This window comes from Elephas maximus, chromosome 1 (genome assembly GCF_024166365.1).
Source record: "Elephas maximus indicus isolate mEleMax1 chromosome 1, mEleMax1 primary haplotype, whole genome shotgun sequence".
Taxonomy (NCBI): Eukaryota; Metazoa; Chordata; class Mammalia; order Proboscidea; family Elephantidae; genus Elephas; species Elephas maximus.
The window spans coordinates 66,691,353-66,711,938 of NC_064819.1; the positions used below are offsets into that span (position 1 = coordinate 66,691,353).

General features: G+C 38.5%; 1 protein-coding gene across 2 annotated transcripts in view; it reads left to right on the plus strand.

Annotated features, from left to right (window-relative positions):
* CDKAL1 (CDK5 regulatory subunit associated protein 1 like 1) overlaps nucleotides 1–20,586 on the plus strand; it is a 794,624-nt gene that overhangs the window by 220,316 nt on the left and 553,722 nt on the right. For both annotated transcript variants that reach the window (XM_049876026.1, XM_049876110.1), the window contains one exon: nucleotides 1,116–1,212. In XM_049876026.1, coding sequence (XP_049731983.1) covers nucleotides 1,116–1,212 — 97 coding nt within the window. The remainder of the gene's footprint in view (nucleotides 1–1,115; nucleotides 1,213–20,586) is intronic.

The window sequence follows — 20,586 nt, forward strand, 5'->3', positions numbered from 1 at the left end:
AATCCAGAGATATGTTCTGAAATCCTCAAATCTTCAAATGACGTTCATTGTAAAGCCATTTGTAATACTGAAAAAGTGGAAGTAACCAGTATGCCTATCAGAACAAGAGTAGTTAAGTTATGGAACTAGTATACCACTTTTAAAATGTGTATTCTCTGGGTAAAGACACAAAGATGTACAAGATGTGTTGTTGTCATTGTTAGGTGCTGTCAAGTCGGTTCTGATTCGTAGTGACCCTGTGTACCACAGAACAAAACACTGCCCGGTCCTGTGCCATCCTTAAAATCGTTGCTATACTTGAACCCATTGTTGCAGCCACTGTGTCAGTCCATCTCGTTGAGGATCTTCCTCTCTTTCACTGACCCTCTACATTATCAAGCATGCTGTCCTTCTTCAGGGACTGGTCCTTCCTATAAGATGTGTTAGTTTTAAAAAATGCAAGTTGTAGAACAAAATGTAGTTTTTTTCTTTGTAAGTATTGTAGTATATACATGTATGCGTATGTAAATATATATGAATACAGGTCTGTTTGCACATACATGCTTGCACATGTGAGGTATGGTCTAGAAGTAAGCATAAACAAGCAGTAATTCCAGGTAGTCTCTGGGGAGAAGAGCTAGGGAGGCATGCTGATTTCCAGTATATGAGGTATTATATTTTTTCTCCTGTTGCAGTTTTTTTTTATATATATGTATATTTTGCTTTAATACAGGACAAAAAGCTAGGAGAGAATATATTGGTTTTAGGATTATTTTCATTCCTATTTAAAATAAAGAACTTATCGAAGGGTTAATTTCTCTTCTGGAAAATGAGATTTTTAGGAATGATTCATTTCCTTGAGAACTCTTTATAAGTACAAAAATTTTTTTGTAATGAGGAGATAATGAAAGACATTATCAGATTGGACTGCTATTGTGTTCTTTAATGGTATGATAAATAGACACATAATATAGAAATCTTATTATAGCGTGTATTCTTTAAGCAGTTGTAAGAAAATCTTGTTTCATGTTAAGTGGGTCTGTTAGTATGTGGGGAACTTATGTGCACCAACATCAGTTGACAAGGATACACTTGTGAATTAGAGAATTCTCACTGTTTTCTCTTTAATCTTCTAGAAAAGCCCAAGAGGAGAACAAGAAAGTAGTGCTAGCTGGATGTGTTCCTCAAGCCCAGCCTCGTCAGGACTACCTTAAAGGACTGAGTATCATAGGGGTAAGCTTGTACTTGATGATGGGAAAAGGAGAATCGCATATTGTTAAAGCCTATGATAGCTAAATGTTTTATTTTATATTTCTAAGTTTCTTTCAAACCTTTGTTACACTTATGACTGTTCTTAACAAACTTTCTCTGTAACCCCTGAAACTTTGTTTTGTCTTTATCATCTTTGTACAAACACACGGTCTAAGTTCTCTCATTTTAAGGAGACTAACACAATCAAAGGCCATAGCATGGTCCTGGTGGCACAATGGTTAAGCACTTGGCTGCCAACCTAAAGGTTGGTGGTTTGAACCCAGCAGTCACTTCACGGGAGAGAAAACCTGGCGTTCTGCTCTGGTAAAGATTTCAGCATTGGAAAGTCTGTGAGGCACTTCTGCTCTGTCCTAGAGAGTTGCTGTGAGTCGGAATTGACTCAATGGCCCACAAAAAGAGCAACAGTAATATCCTAGGTCCTTGATTGGCGCAAATGGTTTGCATTAGACTGCTAACCTGAAGGTTGGCAGTTTGAACCCACCCAGAAGCACTGTGGAAGAACAGCCTGGCGATCTGTTTCTGTAAAGATTACAACCAAGAAAAGCCTATGGAGCAATTGTACTGTGTAACACATAGGGTCGTGTGAATTGTAATCAACTCGACAGGAACTTTTTTTTTGTTTGTTTGATATCTTCCTGGTCTTTGCCTGCTTGTCCAGTGTCATCTCTTACTATATTATTCCCACCACACTGAACTACTTGTCATTGCCCAGTACACAGATGTATTTTCTAAATCTCATCCTCCCTTATACGCATACCCCAAGTCTCGGATCTACCATTACACATTCCGTAAAGCCCTTTCTGACTGCTCTGTGCTGTCTTCAATAACCTGTCTCTCGTTCCCCTTGCTTATTGTGCAGTTACCAGTGATTACCTCTCTTGGCTCTTCACATAGCTGTGATTTTAGGTTACTTGTATGATTTATTGAATAAAACCTACCTCTCTATATAAATTGTAAGCTTCATGAGGAGAGTTTTTCAATTTTTCTTTTTCACTCTCACTATGCTTCCCCAACCTTTTCCGTGATGTCCGACACACAGTTGGTGCTCAGTAAGTGTTTGTCAACTGACTGACTGACTGAATGAATTGTCCCGTTGTATTTTTGTCATTGGCATGCTTTTTTCCTACTGGGCTGTCAGCTCTGTGAAGCAGTAGACTACTGCCTTAGTTATCTAGTGCTGCTGTAACAGAAATACCACATGTGGATGGCTTTAACAAAGAGAAATTTATTTCCTCACAATAAAGTAGGCTGAAAGTCCAAATTCAGGGCATCAGCTACAGGGAAAGGCTTTCCCTCTCTGTCAGCCTTCTCATCAATGCTGCCTGGACTAGGAGCTTCTTCACGCAGGCACCTTGGGTCCAAAGACATGCGTACTGCTTTCTTGGTGGTATGAGGTCTCCCTGTCTCTCTGCTGACTTTTTTCTTTTACATCTCAAAAGAGATTGCCTCAAGACACAGTCCAATCCTATAGGTTGAGTCCTGCCTCACTAACAGAACTGCCGCCCAGCCTCCCTTGTTAACATCATAGAGGCAGGATTTATAACATATAGGAGAATCACACAATACTGGGAATCATGGCCCAGCCCAACTGATACACATATTTTGGGGGCACATAATTCAGTCCGTGACAACTACCACCTCTCCTCCTTGTATTCGTCACTGTTCTCAACTTGCCTGGGTGTAGTTGGCATTCATTCAGTATTCGTTGACCGAATGGTACCACTTGTTGCTCCTTAGCATTCTCCTGAAGCTGTACTCAATCAGCTCCCAAGCAATCTTCTCTTAAAAAAAGCCTTTATTAATTAAAAAAAAAAAAAAGAATATCATCTATTCATAGAAAAAAACTTACATGAATATGTGGCATTTGGATTGAGATTTATCATGGATTTTTCCGTATTTGATGTAACATTGACAGGTTCTTATGTTCTCAGTGTAATGAACTTGTTTTCTGCTGTGCAGTCCTTGCCCCACTAGCAAATTTAATAACCTTTTGAACAAACATTCTCACTTTAAACAAACAGAACCTGAATGTTTGGTAACTTTAGTTTGTTTTCCGCATTTGTCTGCTTACATTTTGATTTCTCTTGGTTTCAGGAATGAAATGAATATGGGGCTCCTGAGTTATCTTTCCATGTCAGGCTTACTTTCTCCATAAACATAGTCCTGCTGTGTTAGGGAAATAGGAGACTACTTAGCACTCTGTCTTAGGGCTGGAATGTGGTAAATGCTTGGGGTTCATCTTAGATTTTATCCCAAGGATTTGTTACTGGAATAGCAGAATTTCTTTTATAGGGCAAAAGCCTCTCTCTTCTATGTATATTGTGGTAACTTTTTTTTTTTTTTTTAAACTCTGTTGTGCTCAGGGAAGAGCTTAATATATATTAGGATGTTGGGGAGACTCTTCAGATAGTGTAAAGGAGGACACCAGTACTATTAATGTATGACATTTGTTTTCCCATTTAATCTAGCACCCTTTTTGTTCTTTCACGTAGTCTAGTTTTACTACCATTAAAATTCTTTAGGTTTGTTTTATTTTACTCCTTTATAATTGGAGAAATAATGTATATCTTGAAAAGTGAAGAGAAAGAAAACTCCTAATTTCATTTTTTTTAACACGGTCGTGCAAACGGTTAAGCACTTGACCTGAAAGGTTAGTGGTTCAAACCTACCCAAAGGTGCTTTGGAAGACAAGTCTGGTAATCTGCTTCTGAAAGGTCACAGCCTTGAAAACCTTGCGGAGCAGTTCTGCTCTGCTCCATAGGGTCGCCAAGAATTGGAAGTGACTGGGTGGCAACTAACAACAACAACAACAAACACACAATTATTACAAATTTGCCTATCCCCTTCAGATTTTTAAGCCTTGCATATTTTACTTACCTGTAATCTCAAAAAGGGAGCCCTGGTGGCACAGTGGTTAAGCACTTGGCTGCTAACCAGTAGGTCGGCAGTTTGAACCCACCAGCCACTCCATGGGAGAAAGATATGGCAGTCCCCTTCCATAAAGATTTATAGCCTAGGAAATCCTGTGGGGCAGTTCTGTTCTGTCCTGCAGGGTTACTATGAGTCGGAATTGACTTGACAGCAGTAGGTTTGTAATCTCAAAACTATTTTGTATCCATCTTTTCCCATGTTATTCCATGAGTTCTTTAACCATTTTAAATTCTGTGTGAATGTTGTACTGAGGGATATATCATAATTTACTTAAGCATTTAATTGTTGGATATATTTCTCATTCTTAGCAAATATACATAATACAGTAATACCCACAATGGGCTTTTATTTTAATTTAATAAATAGTAAGATATTCTCCGTTAACATTATTTTATAGAGTTCCCCCTTGTGGCAGCCATATGATATATTATTTATCATTACTGACTCTTTTTGTATTAAAATTATGTTCACAGAATAGAAAGTAATTTTGAAGGTTCCGAATCATTTGTATTTTGTTGTTTGGAGGGACCTGTTTATAGAATTGTTAGAATTGCTGTGAAATCAGAAGCATGGAATATTTTGAGTTACAGTGAAATGAAGAAATAAACTATATTGGTTTTTATATATATATATATATATATATAAAAAGAAACAATTTTGAAGTGAAAGAAAAAAAAGGAAGTATGATGTTGAAATTCAGTGACTTGGGAAAATATTTTAGAAGGACATTTGGAATTGTGTTGCACAATTGATTTACAGGATGAGTGAAGAATGAGATTCCTTCACAGAATTTCCCTCGCAGAGTTTCTGTGCTGGAGGACGTTAATAGAGGTGGCTGGAAGAACAGCTGTAACTTTTTTCTGTACTTTCACCTCCTGCTAAATCTGCCTGTGTAACCTCACCAGACAAGGAGGATGTGTCAAGTCTACTGACCAAGTGAGGGAAAGAAAAAACTGCCTGTAAGTGGAGATCTATGGGTGAGCAAGCCACTTAGGAAGACCTGAGTTAAAGGACATATTGTATTGTGTTGACAGGGCTCATGCAATAAGCATGTAAGAAGATATTTAATAGGAAAAAAGGAGCCCTGGTGGCACAAATGGTTAATTGCTCTGCTGCTAACCCTAAAGTTTGGCAGTTCGAAACCACTCAGTGGTCCTAAGGGAGAGAGACCTGGCCATCTGCCTCCTTGAAGACCATAGCCAAGAAAACCCTATAAAACAATTCTACTCTGTAAGACATAGGGTCACTGTGAGTCAGAATCAACTTGACAGCACCTTAACAACCACAACAGTAGGAAAGAGAGGTATTACTGCTGTTGCAGGATTTTAATTTTCGTCAGCATTAGCCCTCAAATAGGGCATTTAACTTGCTTTAGGAATCAGAGATAGCAATAGATTAGGGCACACAGTAATCAGTGTCAGCCTGATTTAACCTGTGAACCTTTTATTATCATCTGTCCCGCTCTGTCCTGAAATCATCTAGCTGTGATTAATGTTATTTGAATGGTGGCAAATGGAAAGAAAACAACAATATCAGAACGAGAAGTAAGGCCTATCAGCCTGTGGGTTCAGAAGAACTGACTTTGTGGCACTAGCCTCTGCATTTCTCCCATCCTGGGTCACAAACCTGTATAACCTCTTCACATGGGGTGAGGAGAAAGAAGAGACAGGATAAAAAAATTTTTTTAACCAAAACATTTTTCCTTGCATGATTAAGGGAAGTTTATATTTTATATCTATATTATATGTATTTATATGTAACCGGTACAAAAGAAAAAAAAAAAAAGCCAGCTGCCACTGAGTCAGTTCTGACTCCTGGCGACTCACCTGTTAGAGCAGAATGTTGTCTCCATAGGGTTTTCTTGGTTGTAATCTTTACTGAAGCAGATTGCCAGCCTTTGTTTCTGCAGCACTGCTGGGAGGGTTCAGACTTGCCAGCTTTTAGGCTAGTAGTCAAGTGGAAAATGTTTACACCACCTGGGATCTCAGTGTCTTTTCATTTTTTCAGCATCTTGAATCATTTGTCTTAGAGTAAAAAATTTTATTTCTCTCTTGGCAAATTAGAGAATCATCAACCTTGGAAAGAGTTATCATGAAATGTCATTTTAAAAAATCACTCCTATGTGTTTACCACACCTACCCTGTGTCTAGCTGTAGGTAGTTCCAGGATCTTTGACTATACCTGTTGAATACTCCTTCGCTTCCCTTTACCTCATTTGTTGGCAGGAAAATTTCTTTTAGATTAGTCAGTCAGAAAGCAGAATATTCTCATTTTTTTTTACGTCTGGTAGAATTAAAAGAGTAGTCGACTTCAGAAGTTGGAAAGCCTGGCGTGAAATCCTGGGTCGGCCATATCATTGTTTTTTCAGTTCAGCAGGTACTTCCTCAGTACCTACTATGTGCTAGTTGCTGGGAATGCAGCAGTGTATAAAAGTGTCAAAGATCCCTGTCTTCTTAGAGCTTCCATTGCAGTTCTTGGGGTCACACATCTGGTGTGAGTCCAGAACTTCTCCAGCCTCCTGGAGAGTCCAGTGGCATGGGTCCGTAGACTGTAGTGAAATTGACTAGTTGAGAATTTCTCTTTGAGACTCTGTTGGAAATATGCTCTGTGCCTATCAGTTAAGAAAATAATTCAAATTTATGTACAAAGACCAGACCAATGGTCTGACAGAAACTGGAGGAACCCCCAAAACTATGGCCCCCGGATGATTTGTTAACCCAGAACTAAAACCATTCCTGAAGTCCAGTCTTCAAAGATTAGAGAGCCCTGGTGGTGCAGTAGTTAAAGCATGGCTTAACCATCTTAACCATCAGTTGAGAATTGTGTTAGAGGTGTCTTAGTATCTAGTGCTGCTATAACAGAAATACCACAAGTAGATGACTTTAACAAAGAGGTATTTATTTTCTCACAGTCTAGTAGGCTAGAAGTCCAAATTCAGGGCATCAGCTCCAGTGGAAGGCTTTCTCTTTCTGTTGGCTCTGGAGGAAGGTCCTTGTTATCAATCTTCCCCTGAACTAGGAGCTTCTCTGCTCAGGAACCCCGGGGTTCAAATGACGCGCTGTGGTCCCGGCAGCATGTTTTCTTGGTGGTATGAGGTCCCCAACTCTGCTTGCTTCTATTTCCTTTTATCTCTTGTGAAATAAAAGGTGGTGCAGGCCACATCCGAGGGAAACTCGCTTTACATTGGATCAGTGATGTGACCTGAGCAAGAATATTACATCTCACCCTAATCCTCTTTAACCACAGGCAGAGATTATGATTTATAACACACAGGAAAATCACAAAGTGGAAGACAACCACACAGTGCTGGGAATCATGGCCTAACCAAGTTGACACATATTTTGGTGGCACACAATTCAGTCCATAACAGGGGATGTTGTTATTAGGTGCCGTCACGTCAGTTCCAACCCATAGCAAACAAAACACTGCCCAGTCCTGTAGCATCTTCACAACTGTTGTTACTCATGAGCCCATTGTTGCAGCCACTGTGTCAGTTCATCTCCTTGAGGATCTTCTTCTTTTTTGCTGACCCTCTACTTTACCAAGCATGATACTCTTCTCCAGGGAGTAGTCCCTCTTGATAACATGTCCAAAGTATATGAGACATAGTCTCACGATCCTTGCTTCTAAGGAGCATTCTGACTATTTCTTCCAAGACAGATTTGTGTTAGGAGATGGATGGGAGAAATAATATTTATTTACTAAGTTCTACCTAAGGTAGTCTCAGTTCCCAATTATTGCACTAGAAATGACATTTATTAGGAAGGCTGGCTCTTATTCTGTTACCGGAAAGCATGTTTCCAAAATTGTAAATTTTGTGTAGATTCTCTGTGCTAATAAACAAGGACTGCATTTAAACTTTATCTTGGTGTTGATTCAGTAGACTTGTCTTTGTAATGGTATTGTGTTTCTAGAAATCCTAAATAAAGTGCAAATTAATACACAGGTTGAAACATTATAAAACATGCAATTCACAGCACAAGATATAATTTGATGTTGAAAATTTGTAAGCAGCAAAACTTCCTGAAATGCCAGCTGTGAGCCCTGCAGGCAGGTGCACACTTTCTTTGGAGGGCTGAACAGAAACATGGTATAACACAGGTGCCCACTTATCTCAGTGACTATTACCAGGTTGATTTGCAGTGGTTTAAACATCTTTTCAGGGGGGCTGCTCTCGAATCCTGAGAAGTCAAACAGCACAATGACTATTTCAAATGCAAACTCTCTAATTTTGAAAATTATGCATGTAAGTAAAGCAGCATTTGAGACAGGGTACATTTGAGAGTATTTCTATCACATATGATGTTGCCAAGGGTAAACAAATTCCTGAAGTGGAGCAATGTCACAGTTACAGTGGCATCTGATGCTGAGGGCAAAGTCTGAGAAACTGTCTTTCTCCTATTTATTTGTCTGTACTTCATGTGTCTGATTTTTCTTCTTGTCGTATTTACTTTTTTTTACCTTTAATTATCGAACGGCTGTATCATAACAATGCAATGTAAATGTACAACTTCATGCATGTTAAAAGTAATTCAGTTAACATTTGGTAGCTAACCAAAAGTTTAGTCGTTTGAATCTACGCTGAGGAGCCTCAGAAGAAAGGCCTGGTGATCTACTTCCTAGATCTGTTGTTTTTGCACCCTTCTAATCTTGCCTATAAACATACAGTTTTCATTTCTTGAATTATTGAAAATTTAAAGTTTCTGGGTGGTGCAAATGGTTAAGTGCTTGGCTGCTAGCTGTAAGGCTGGCTGTTCAAATCTACCCAGAGGCTCCTTGGAAGAAAAGCCTGGCAGTTTACTTCCGAAAGATCACAGCCATTGAAAACAGTTCTGTTCGTGGTGTTGTCATGAGTTGGAATCGACTCTACAGCTAGTGGTTTGGCTTTGGTTGTTAGTGTACCCCAGGGGTTAAGGAAACCCTGGGTGCCTAGTGGTTAAATGCTACGGCTGCTAACCAAAAGGTCGGCAGTTCAAATCCACTGGGCGTTCCTTGGAAACTCTATGGGGCAGTTCTACTCTGTCCTATAGGGTTGCTATGAGTCGGAATCGACTCTATGGCAACGGGTTTGTTTTGGTTTTTCTAGTGGTTAAGAACATGGATTCAGGAGCTAGACAGCATGGGTTCACCTCCCTACACCACCATTTACTGTGTGACCTTGCACAAGTTATTTGAACTCGTTGTGTCTCAGTTTTTTCATCTGTAAAGTGGAGATAATATTAGAACCTGACTTTGAGTTAAATCAGTTAATACATGTCATGTGCTTAGCATGGTGCTTGGCACATAGTTAGTGCTCTGTGTTAGCTATTATGTTTTCTATTAATTCACTTTTTGACAGAAACAACATTGAGCACAACTATATGCTTGGAACGAAGTTACTTGCTTGAGGTCCAGAGCTGAATAAAGCCTGGCTTTTTCCTGAATACCATGAAATCTGGTGAGCGGGGCAGATGATTATGGTAAATATGCAATGGGAGAAAGTGCTGTGGGTACACAGAGGATGAGGTGATCCTGCACTTGGGTTCCAGAGGGTGAGTAGTGGTTTGGTGAATGGAGAAAGGGCTTTCAGGCAGAAGCAACAGCGTGTCTAAGGCAAGGCATGCATGCTCAAGAGTACCTGGAGGGTGAAGGAGCACCAGGAAGTGGGTCACGTTGAGTATAACTTGGATTAGGGAGAGCTGAGGTGTAATTTGGAGTAGCACAGATGAGTGATGATTAGAGTAGTGAGGGCCAAGAGGGGAGTCCCTGGGCGGCACAAACAGTTCATGTGCTGGACTGCTAACTGAAAGATTGGTGGTTCGAATCTATCAAGGGGCTTCTCAGAAGAAAGTTCTGGCAATCTAATTCTGATAAATGAACCACTGAAAACCCCATCACAGTTCTACTCTAACACACATGGGGTCACCAAGAGTTGGAATCAGCAGACAGCAACTGGTATAATTTTTCTTTTTTGAGAATCTAAGAGAAGGGGTTTGCATTCAATACAATGTTTAAGCCAGAATCAACAGGACGGGTTGAAAGGTTGTGTGGGCAAGAGAGCATTGAAGAGGTGCAGGTGAGAAGCAGTATAATCTAGTGGTTGGTTTCTGCACTCCCTTTATGATTTTTTTTTTTTTTTGCATGTTACCAATACCAGTCTTTTTCTCAATTTTAAGTCAGGTTTATTGAGATAACATTAACATATAATAACATTCACCTTTCGTGAATTTTTACAAATGTATGTATACTTTTGTGTAACCACACTCCCAATCAAGGTCTAGGACATTTTAGTTACACCAGAAAGTTCTCTTGTGCCCTTCTGTAGTCAGTACCGCCACCCTCAACATGTACTTCTTGGCATCAACTGATCTGATTTCTGTCCCTTTAATTTTGCCTTTTTTAGAATGTCATAGAAATGGAATTTTATAATATGTTAGTTTGTGTCTGGCTACTTTCACTTAATATTGTTGTTGTTGTTAGTTGTTGTTTGTTGAATCAATTCCAACTTATGGACTTAAACTGCCCCATAGGAATTTCAAGACTGTGACTTTTGAGACGCAGATCACCAGGCCTGTCTTCCTAGGCGCCTCTGGGTGGATTCAAACTGCCAACCTTTCAGTTAGTAGTTAAGCTCTTAGCCATTTTTGTCACCCTGGGTCTTAGCATTTGATATTCATCTATGTTGTAGAGTTTATTAGTAGTTCGTTCCTTTTTATTGCCTAGAATTATTCCACTGTATGGGTGAACCACAGTTTATCTGTTCATCAGTTCAAGGACATGTATGTGGTTTTTGGTTTGGGATTGTTTTGACTAAAGCTCCTATACAGATTTACACAGGGTTTTTTTTTTGTTATTATTTTACATTTTTACATACTTTTCATTTCTTTGCTCAGTACAGTATCTAACTGAATAAATATTTGTTGAATGAAATTTTTTCTACATTGTTCCCAGTCATTCTTGTAGCATTTACTTTTTAATTTTCCTTTTCCCTCTTTTATGGTGATAACTCTATTATATGTTTATTTCTTATATACCGTATTAGCTTTCTATGCTGTCATACCAAACTACCCCAAACTTAGTGGCTTAAAACAATACACATTTATTATCTTACAGTTCTGGAGTTCAGAAGTCGAACATGAGCCTTACTGGAATAAAGTCAAGGTGTTGGCAGGGCTGCATTCCTTTCTGGAGCCTTTCTGCATTCCTTACAGGAGAATCTGTTTCCTTGCATTTTCCAACTTGTAGAGGCCATCCACATTCCTTGGCTTGTGGCCCCCTTCCTGTATCTTTAAAACCGGCAACACCATATCTCTCTGTCCCTTCTTCTTTCATCAGGTCTCTGTCTGACCATATCAGGAAAAGGCTGTCCACTTTTAAGGACTCATTAGATTGGGCCCACCTAGAAAATTTTTAGACAATTTAGGCTATACTCATTATCTCAAGGTCCTTAACCTTAGTCACACCTGCAAAGTCCCTTTTGCTATAAGGTAACATATTCACAGGTTCTGGGCATTAGGACTTGGACATCTTGTGAGGACCATTATTCTGCCTACCCCATAGAATATTGTTTATTAGTTAATGTTTTACATCTCTGATGTGTATTTCTGCTTTAAATCTAATATTACTGTTTTTAATTCTACTATAGCTTTTTAAATTGCTTTTTACTTTATGACATGTTCTGTTATTTAGTGGGTATGAAATTCTTCATAAAACTGAGCTTAATCTGTTGAATTTTGTAACTGTTGCTGAAAGTTGTCCCCCTCCCCGTTCCTCACTACTGAAAGTTTTATAGATAATTTCGTTGGATTTAGGAGGAAGATGTTCCTGGTACTGATCCTCATTTTGCTGGCATCCTTCTAGCCTGGCCTCCTCTTTCAGTTAGTACTTTTTATCTCTAACTCAGTGTTAGTCACTCACTGGTACCGTTCAGGTAGAAAAAACGCTTTTAATGGTGTGAAGAATGTGCTGTCATATATTTTTGGTTGAAAGTGCTGTTTCTACCATTGGGGAAGAATTTTTTTTCAATGAAGAAATGAGAGAAGATAAAAAAAATACTGAGAGGTGAGAAAATATTGTTCAAAAAGTTAAACCAAATGGAACAAGCAGAACAGAAATAATGAGAATGTTCATGTGTTGTGAGGAAGGTAACCAACGTCACTGAACAACTTGTGTAGGCATTTTCGAATGGGAACCTCAACTGCTGTATAAACCTTCACTGAAAACACAATAAAATATTATTAAAAAAAAAAAGTAAAAGCATACATAGCATGAGGTGTTCTTTTGTGTAACACATTAGGAAACTTGTTCACGGGCATCTTTCTTCTCATGAAGTTGCAATATTGAGTTAGCACAGTAGCTGGTATCAATGTCTCCAGACTGAAGAGATTTGGGCTTGGAGTGCTCCTCCAACAGTGTTCATGAAGGTGGGGACTCTCTTTAAGAGCTTGAAGAAAAAGAAGTTCCCAGTTTTATAAAGACGTCAGTATTGAACTTTGGCTCACTAGGTGCTAGTTTTTAAATCAAACTCCTATTGTGGTAAAAGGGAAAAATTTGAAAATGCATTTGATGGAAAAGACTTTATATGCAACGTTCTTAAGAGTTGGAAAGAAGGGTTTTTTTTTTTTTTTTTTTTTTTTCCCTAAAGGTCACTGGAGTTTTCAGGTGGTTTTAAAGATTTGGTCTGATATTTCTTAATTAGAATGAAAACGACAGGTTGCCCTAGTGGCACGGTGGTTAAAGTGCTTGGCTGCTAACAGAAAGGTCGGAGGTTGGAACCCACCAGCTGCTCCACGAGAGAAAGATGTAGCAGTCTGCTTCCATAAAGATTTATAGCCTTGGAAACCCTACGGGGCATTTCTAGTCTGTCCTGTAGGGTCGCTATAAGTCAGAATTGACATGATGGTAACGGGCTCGGTTTTTAATGAGAAAGTTCCTGTGTGCACACATGCGCGCGCGCGTGTGTGCGTACATGTATGTATAATATATTAACCTCTCTTACCCCTGAAAGGATTTGAGGTGTCTTGGGATAAAATCAAGATATAGTAAAATCTCAGCTGGATTCATGCAAGTATAACTACTCACACCACATAATATAGAAATGTGGATAAAGAGCAGACTTTGCAATTTGCAGTGGAATTAGACTGAGTGATGTTGTTAAAATTGATCTATTAACCCGCCCGTGGCTTTCTTTGGCAAGTAGAATAAAATCCAAATTGCATGGCATGGCTGCAAGGTCTCACGTTGTCTTTCTATCCTAATTATCTGACCTCATTCCCTACTACTCTGCCCCTCATTTGCTGGCCCCTCCTTCCCGCCTTCTTTCTTTCCTTCCTTTGTTTTTGCTTAAAAGAACAGAAATTTATTGTCTCACAGATTTGGAAGCTGAAAGTTCAAATTAGGGTCTCACTGTGTTGATTTATTGTGGGCCTCTCCTAGTTTCTGCTGTCTTCCACTGGTGTTCCTTTGCTTGTAGGTGGTGCTCCTTTGCATCGTCACACAGTATGTTGCTTCCCTCTGTGTCTGTGCCTATTCTGTTCTTTTTATAAAACACCATTCAGAAGCGATTAGGTTTAGAATCCAGCCTAACAACATTAACATAAGAAAATCCCTGTTTCCAATCAGGATCATATTTACAGGTACAGAGATTAGGGCTTTCCACCTTTTGCTGGCCATCTTTCTGACACCAGAACACATCTGCATCATTTGTTTCTCAGCCTTTGTACTTATTCTTCTCTCTGCCTAGAACCCTTTTCTCCTGGAGGTTCATATCACTGCCTCTGCCTTATAATTCAGGTCCCGGCATTAATACCACCTGGTCAGAGTTTTACTTGGACTTTGTTGTTGTTAGTTGCTGTCAAGTTGATTCTGACTCATGGAGACCCCATGTGTTGTAGAGTACAACTTCTGTATAGGGTTTTTTTTTTTTTGGCTGTAAACTTAATGGGAGCAGATTGCCTGACCTTTTCTTCCGTAGTACCTCTGGGTGGGTTTGAACTGCCAACCTTTAGATTAGCAGTTGAGCGCAAACTTTTTGTGCCACGTGAGTACTACTGTAGCCAAATTGCCTTCTCCACTTCCTGTCACTCCCGGATTTTATTTTCTTCATAGCATCTATCATAATAGGACATAAACATTTTTAATTGCCTACATGTTTGTCTCCCTCAATTATAATGTAAGCTCCATGAAATAGGGGATTTGTATTTTTCACCATTATATCTCCAGTTCCCAGAAGAGTACCTAGTACGTACACACACATCTGTTGCCATCAAGTCAATTCCAACTCAGCTACTCTCTAGGACAGAGTAGAACTGCCCCATAGCGTTTCTAAGGAGTGGTTGGTGGGTTCGAACTGCCAACATTTTGGTTAGGAGCAATAGCTCTTAACCATGGCACAACCAGGGCTCCACCTAAAAAATAAAAAACCTGTTGCTGTTGAGTCAATTTTGACTCATAGCAACCATATAGGACAGAACAGAACTGCCCCATACAGTTTCCAAAGAGCCCTTGGTGGATTCGAACTGCTGGCCTTTCGGTTAGCAGCCGTAGCTCTTAACCACTATGCCACCAGGGTTTTGGGCTCCACCTAGTTGGTGCTTAGTACATGTTTGTCAAATGAATGCATGCATGCCAGTGGTGATTTGCTGGGGAGGGCTTGAGGGGATAGCTGTTGTCTGGGTCTCTCGCAAAGCCCAGGTTAGTTGTATAACATTCTGTGATCATTTAGTAATGGCTGCCCTGTGGGTGGGTTTTGGCCACGTGTATAAGAAAAGGGAAATTCATCATATGTTCTACGTGTTTATCATTTCTAGATAGGACCTACTAAGAATTGCTGGCAAGAGTTTGGCTGTGTTTCCTTGTGCTTTCGTTTCCCCAGCCTCCGGAATAACAGTGGTATCTACAAACTAGGAATGTTGTGAGGGTCAAATGTGAAGTGTTAGCACTGAATCTGGAGTGTAGTTATTGCTCTAGAATTGTTAGCCATCACTGTTATTTCAAACCACACCTATTGCCATCGTGTTGATTCCTACTCAGTGACCCTGTAAGACAAGATAGAATTGCCCCAGTGGTATTTCCAAAGCTGTAATCTTTACAGAAGCAGACTGCCACATCTCTCTTTACAGAAGCAGCTGGTGGATTCGAACTGCCAACCTTTTGGTTGGCAGCTAAGAGCTTAACCACTGCGCCACCAGGGCTCCTCACTTATTACCAGTCATTAATTTAACTAGCTGCTGGTTGGTCAGAAGAAGGTACTTTAAGCGCATAGGAAATACGCAAAATAGAACTGACTGACTGCAGAATAGTATCCGCTTGTTCCCTTACTGCCTCAGATGGGTGGAATTTTTAAGCCTAGTTGGCAAAATTGTGTTAATGATTTAAGCAAAACTCATTAACAGTGTTAAAATCTATAATCAAACCCCATAAAACAAGCACCTTTAAGTGATTACAATATGCAATAGATTGTATATGTGTCTCATGGAGCCCTGGTGGCGCAGTGATTAAGAACTTGGCTGCTAACAGAAAGGTCGGCAGTTCAAATCCACCAGCTGCACCTTGGAAACCCTGTGGGGCAGTTCTACTCTGTCCTATAGGTTAGCTATGAGTCGGAATCGACTCAACGGCAATGGATTTTGTTGGTTTATATGTATATATATATTTTAAAAATTAGATCACATCATTGTATACTTATGGCCAAAACATCATTCTCAAATTTGATGAGAGCTGTTTTATGCATGGCTATGTTTTTAAACTTTAAAAGCAGGGATCAATAACACCTTTTTTCCCATCCAGAATTTTTAGGTACTTTTATACATGACCGTAAGGTTAAATTTTTGTACCAAAATGAGATTACAAAGCATTTTGCATTACTTTACCGATTCTCTAGACATGTTCTTTCTAATGATTGCCAACTGTCACATATGGGTATTTAAATTCAAAATGATGATGGTAAGAAATTCAGTTCCTTAGTTGCGCTAGCCTCACTTCAGATGTGTAAAAACCTTGTGGGGCTGGTGGCTACCATACTGGACAATGTAGCATATGAACATTTCCATCATCACATAAAATTCTGTTGAACAGCACTGCTGTAAACAATTAGGAAATTTCAGAATAGCACTTTTTTATTCGTTTCAGATATCCTTTGTATGGCTTGTTTCTTCAATATATGTTGAGCTATAAATTTAGAGTAGTTTGTAATAGCTGAATAAAATATTTTTATGGATTTCTTTGGAAAGTTCTGTAGGAGTATGACTCATTAATGTTATTTATGTACTGTTTATTCACCAACTCCTTTCTTCGTTGTTGTGAACATATGGCATCAGTAATAGAACATACTGTGTGTCTTTTTTCTGTATATTTATAACTAACTGCCTGAAGGACACAAGATACTGTTTTATTTATTTTATTTAAATTATATGCCACATTCTAAGCTCTTGTGTATTCAGGGCTACAATTTATAGTATTAATTAAGAACAGATTTCCTTTTTGTCAAGAATAATTCAATATACTCTTCATTGTTGTATATGAATCTTGAGTTTGTTTTGTCACTGTGATTGTAATTTCTTCTCTCCCTGCCCTCCACCCCAAGCTTTGTTGCTTTCTTTCTTTTTTTCCCTCTACATTCTCCATTATTTTCCTTACTGGAAATGGACACACTGTTTTCCTTAAATCATTCAATGAACTGAGCCGCTGCTCGTGTGTAATCAAGTACTTTTTAAACTCTCAGGATGTGTTTGCAGTTGTGTACAGTCAAGCAAATTCTCTGTGACCATAAGGGTAAAAGAAAATCCATCTGCATTGCTGCCATATAGCTTACTAAGCACAGTTGACTTGAAGAGTGGAACGTCAGTCACCTGGTCATAGAAAGCTTTTGCTCTACGAAGGGTATCCACAAAGCAGTTTTGGAAATGCTCAGCAGAAACTTCTGTCTCCAAGAGAATGATAAAAAAATGAACGTTCTTTAGGAGTGGAAAGAATTTCCCCATTTTTTTTTTTTTGAAGTTAACAGTGTAGTATATCTTTTGAAAAATCACATTTTTGAGGTCTGGATAGGCAAAAAATAAAATAAAACGAAAAGAGCAACATGTCTTGCAAATTGTATAAGGATGTGTGACAAACAGCAATTTGGGCTGCATGTTCTCTTGTTTCTGAGAAGCAGTGAAGAGTTGAAAGATCCAGTGTTGAAAGATCTTTAAGGAGGTTTATATAATCTTCAGGTGTGAAGAAATGAAGGCCTGAATTTAGGGTCAAACATTGAGAACAGAAAGGGGAGTCATAAGCAAAAAGGATTAGGTGGAGGTTAACTTTTTTAGTAGAGGGACACATGACCAAAAAAAGTGTTTTGAAAACATGCAAAGGGTACCTCTGAGAAAGTAATAATAACAAACTTCAGAAATGACTAAGAAAATGACCCAACAAACAGTAGACATTTAGTGTTCTTATGCAACGGATATGTCTATTTAGTTGATCTTATCTGTTGTTAGTTGCCTCTTAGTCAGCACCAACTCCTGGCAACCCCATGTACAGCAGAACAAAACTTCACCCGATCTTGCGCCATCTTCACGATCATTGGTATGCTCAAGTCCATTGCTGCGTCCACTGTGTATCTTGAGTGCCTTCCAACCGAGGGGGCTCATCTTCCAGCACTACATCAGACATTATTCTGTTGTGATCCATAGGATTTTCATTTGCTAATTTTTGGATGGAGATCGCTAGGACTTTCTTCCTCATCTGTCTTAGTCTGGAAGCTCCACTGCAGCCTGTCCACTGTGGGTGACCCTGCTGGTATTTGAAATGCTACATGGCTTCCAGTATCATAGCAACACTCAAGCCACCACAGTATGACAAACTGAAAGATGAGTAGTGGTGATCTTATCTAAGTATCTTAAAATTATGAGTAGCTGTTGTATTTAGTGGGGAAAAAAATTTTTCTTTTTAAGGTAAATTTGCTGTCTCTGATGTGGATTAGTATGTGATAATTTATATTAACTCTCAGAGGGCAGTTGTACCTATAAAGTCTTAAGCTAGCAGAACATAATCATAGCTCACACATACCCACTATGTTGCCAGGACAGAATGTCAAAGTGAATTTTGGGGGCTTTCATTCTTTTCACGTCTGATCCTACCACCCAGTGGAGGTTTGCAGATACCAAAGTCCCGGTGAATGCCAGCTCTCAAATGTGTACTCAGACCTACCTGCGTATCTTTACTTCATTGGAGTCAAAATTTGGCAAAAGTTAAACTATCTGTTTAACCAATATTTTATTTAGAAAACTGAATCAAGGCTGCAGATTGCAGACCAGACCTCCAGTTGTCAGTGGGATTGTGTGGCGATGCCCCTCATAATATTATATCCACATTTCCTTAGGAACCTGGATGCCGTTTTATCTATGTTTCTTATCCCTGTTTGCATTGGTTCCTTACCTGTCTTTCTTTCCATATTGCTGTGTGCGTTCCCCCATGGCCCATTCTCCCACTGCTGGACCTCTTGCCAACACTTGGGCTTCTGGAACGCTTGTTCTTTGCAACGTTCTCTTCACCCTCAAAAAAAATGTTTTTTTTTTTCCCCAAATGTGCAGTAAATCTTTTATTTTGAAACAAATAAAATAACTGTGTGTGTGTACACAAATATATATACACATTTAAACTTTTCATTTTGATATTTCATACCTATAGAAAAGTTGCAAAAGGAAGCAAAGAATTCCCATGTACTCTTCACCCAGATTCCTCAAATGTTAAAATTTTAACAAATTTGCTTTATCATTCTCAATCTCTCTCTCTCTATATATACACACACAATTTTTTTCCGATCTTTTTGAGAGTAAGTTGCAAACATAGTGCCCTTTTATTTTTAAATACTTTACAAAAACAAGGATGACGTTTTACAAAACTACACTGTAATTACCAAATCAGGAAATTAACATTTATACCTAGTTACAGATTTTATTCAATCTTGCCGATTGTCCTAATAATGTCTTTTTTAGGAAAAGAAAATTTCCAGGTCAGAAGTTACATTTAGCTGTGTGTGGAACATTTCCTCAATTCTTCCATGACTTTAATGACCTTTACATGAGAGCATTTTACTACTCTCAATTTTTTTTTTAACAGATTTATTGAGATATAATCCATAAATCATACAGTATACCCATGGAAAGTATACAGTTTCATAGTTTTTATTATATTTGCAGAGTTGGGAAACTACCACCGCCATCAATTTTAGAAAATTTCTGTCACCTCATAAAGAAAACCAGTGGCCATTCACAGTCACTCCCATTTCTTTCACCATTCTTTCATAGGCAATGATTAATTTACTTTCTCTTTAGATTTCTTTATTCTGGACGTGTCATATAAATGAAATCATACTGTGACCTTCCGTGTCTGGCGTCTGTCACTCAGAATAATATTTTCAAGGTTCATCCATGTTGTAGCATGTAACAGTACTTCGTTTCTTTTTATGACTGAATAATATTCCATTGTATGCATATATCACATTTTATCCATTTATCAATTGATGGACACTTGAGTTGTTTCCACCTTTTAACTGGTATGAATAATGCTGCTATGAACATTTGTGTGTAAGTTTTTCTATGGACATACGTTTTCATTTTGCTTGGGTTTATAGCTAGGAGTGGAATTGCTCGGTAATATGGTAACTCTGTGTTTAACTGTTTAAGTAACTCCCAGACTATTTTCCAAAGCAGCTGTATCATTTTACTGCATTCCCACTTTCAGTGTGTGAGGTGTGATTATTTGTGTTCTTGATTATAGCCACTAGATTGGAAGGTGTATCTCATTGTGGTTTTGATTTACGTTTCCTGGATGGCTAGTGATGTTGAACATTTTTTATGTGCTTATTGACCATTTGTATATCTTCTTTGAAGAAATGTCTATTCTGATCTTTTGCCCATTTTTAAATTGGGTTGTCTTTTTATTATTGAGTTGTAGGAGTTCATTATATACTCTAGATAAAATTTACTTATCAGATTTGCAAAAATATTCTTCCATTCTGTGTTATCTTTTTACTTTATGATGTCCTTTGAAGCACAAAAGTTTTTAATTTTGATGATGTTCAATTTATTTTTTTTCTCTCCCTGATTATACTTTTTTTAAAATTTAATAAACCGCAGCCTAATCAAAGGTCATGAAGATTTATGACTGTGTTTTCTTCCAAGAGCCTTTGGATTTAGCTCATCCTCAACTTCTTAATAGAATACTTCCTCCACGTGATGTTCTGACTCTTTTTTTTTATTCAGTACACGTGCTTCAAGACTGAACGCAGTTATGGGATCAGGTTTCTTATTGGTCTGTACTGCTCCTTTTGAGCTTTTTTTATTATTATCTCCAACTGCATTAAAAAACATTTTCATTTTGGCTCCATCATTATACTATCTATACCTTTTTTTATTTTCTGTTTTTTACCCTCTATTTTTT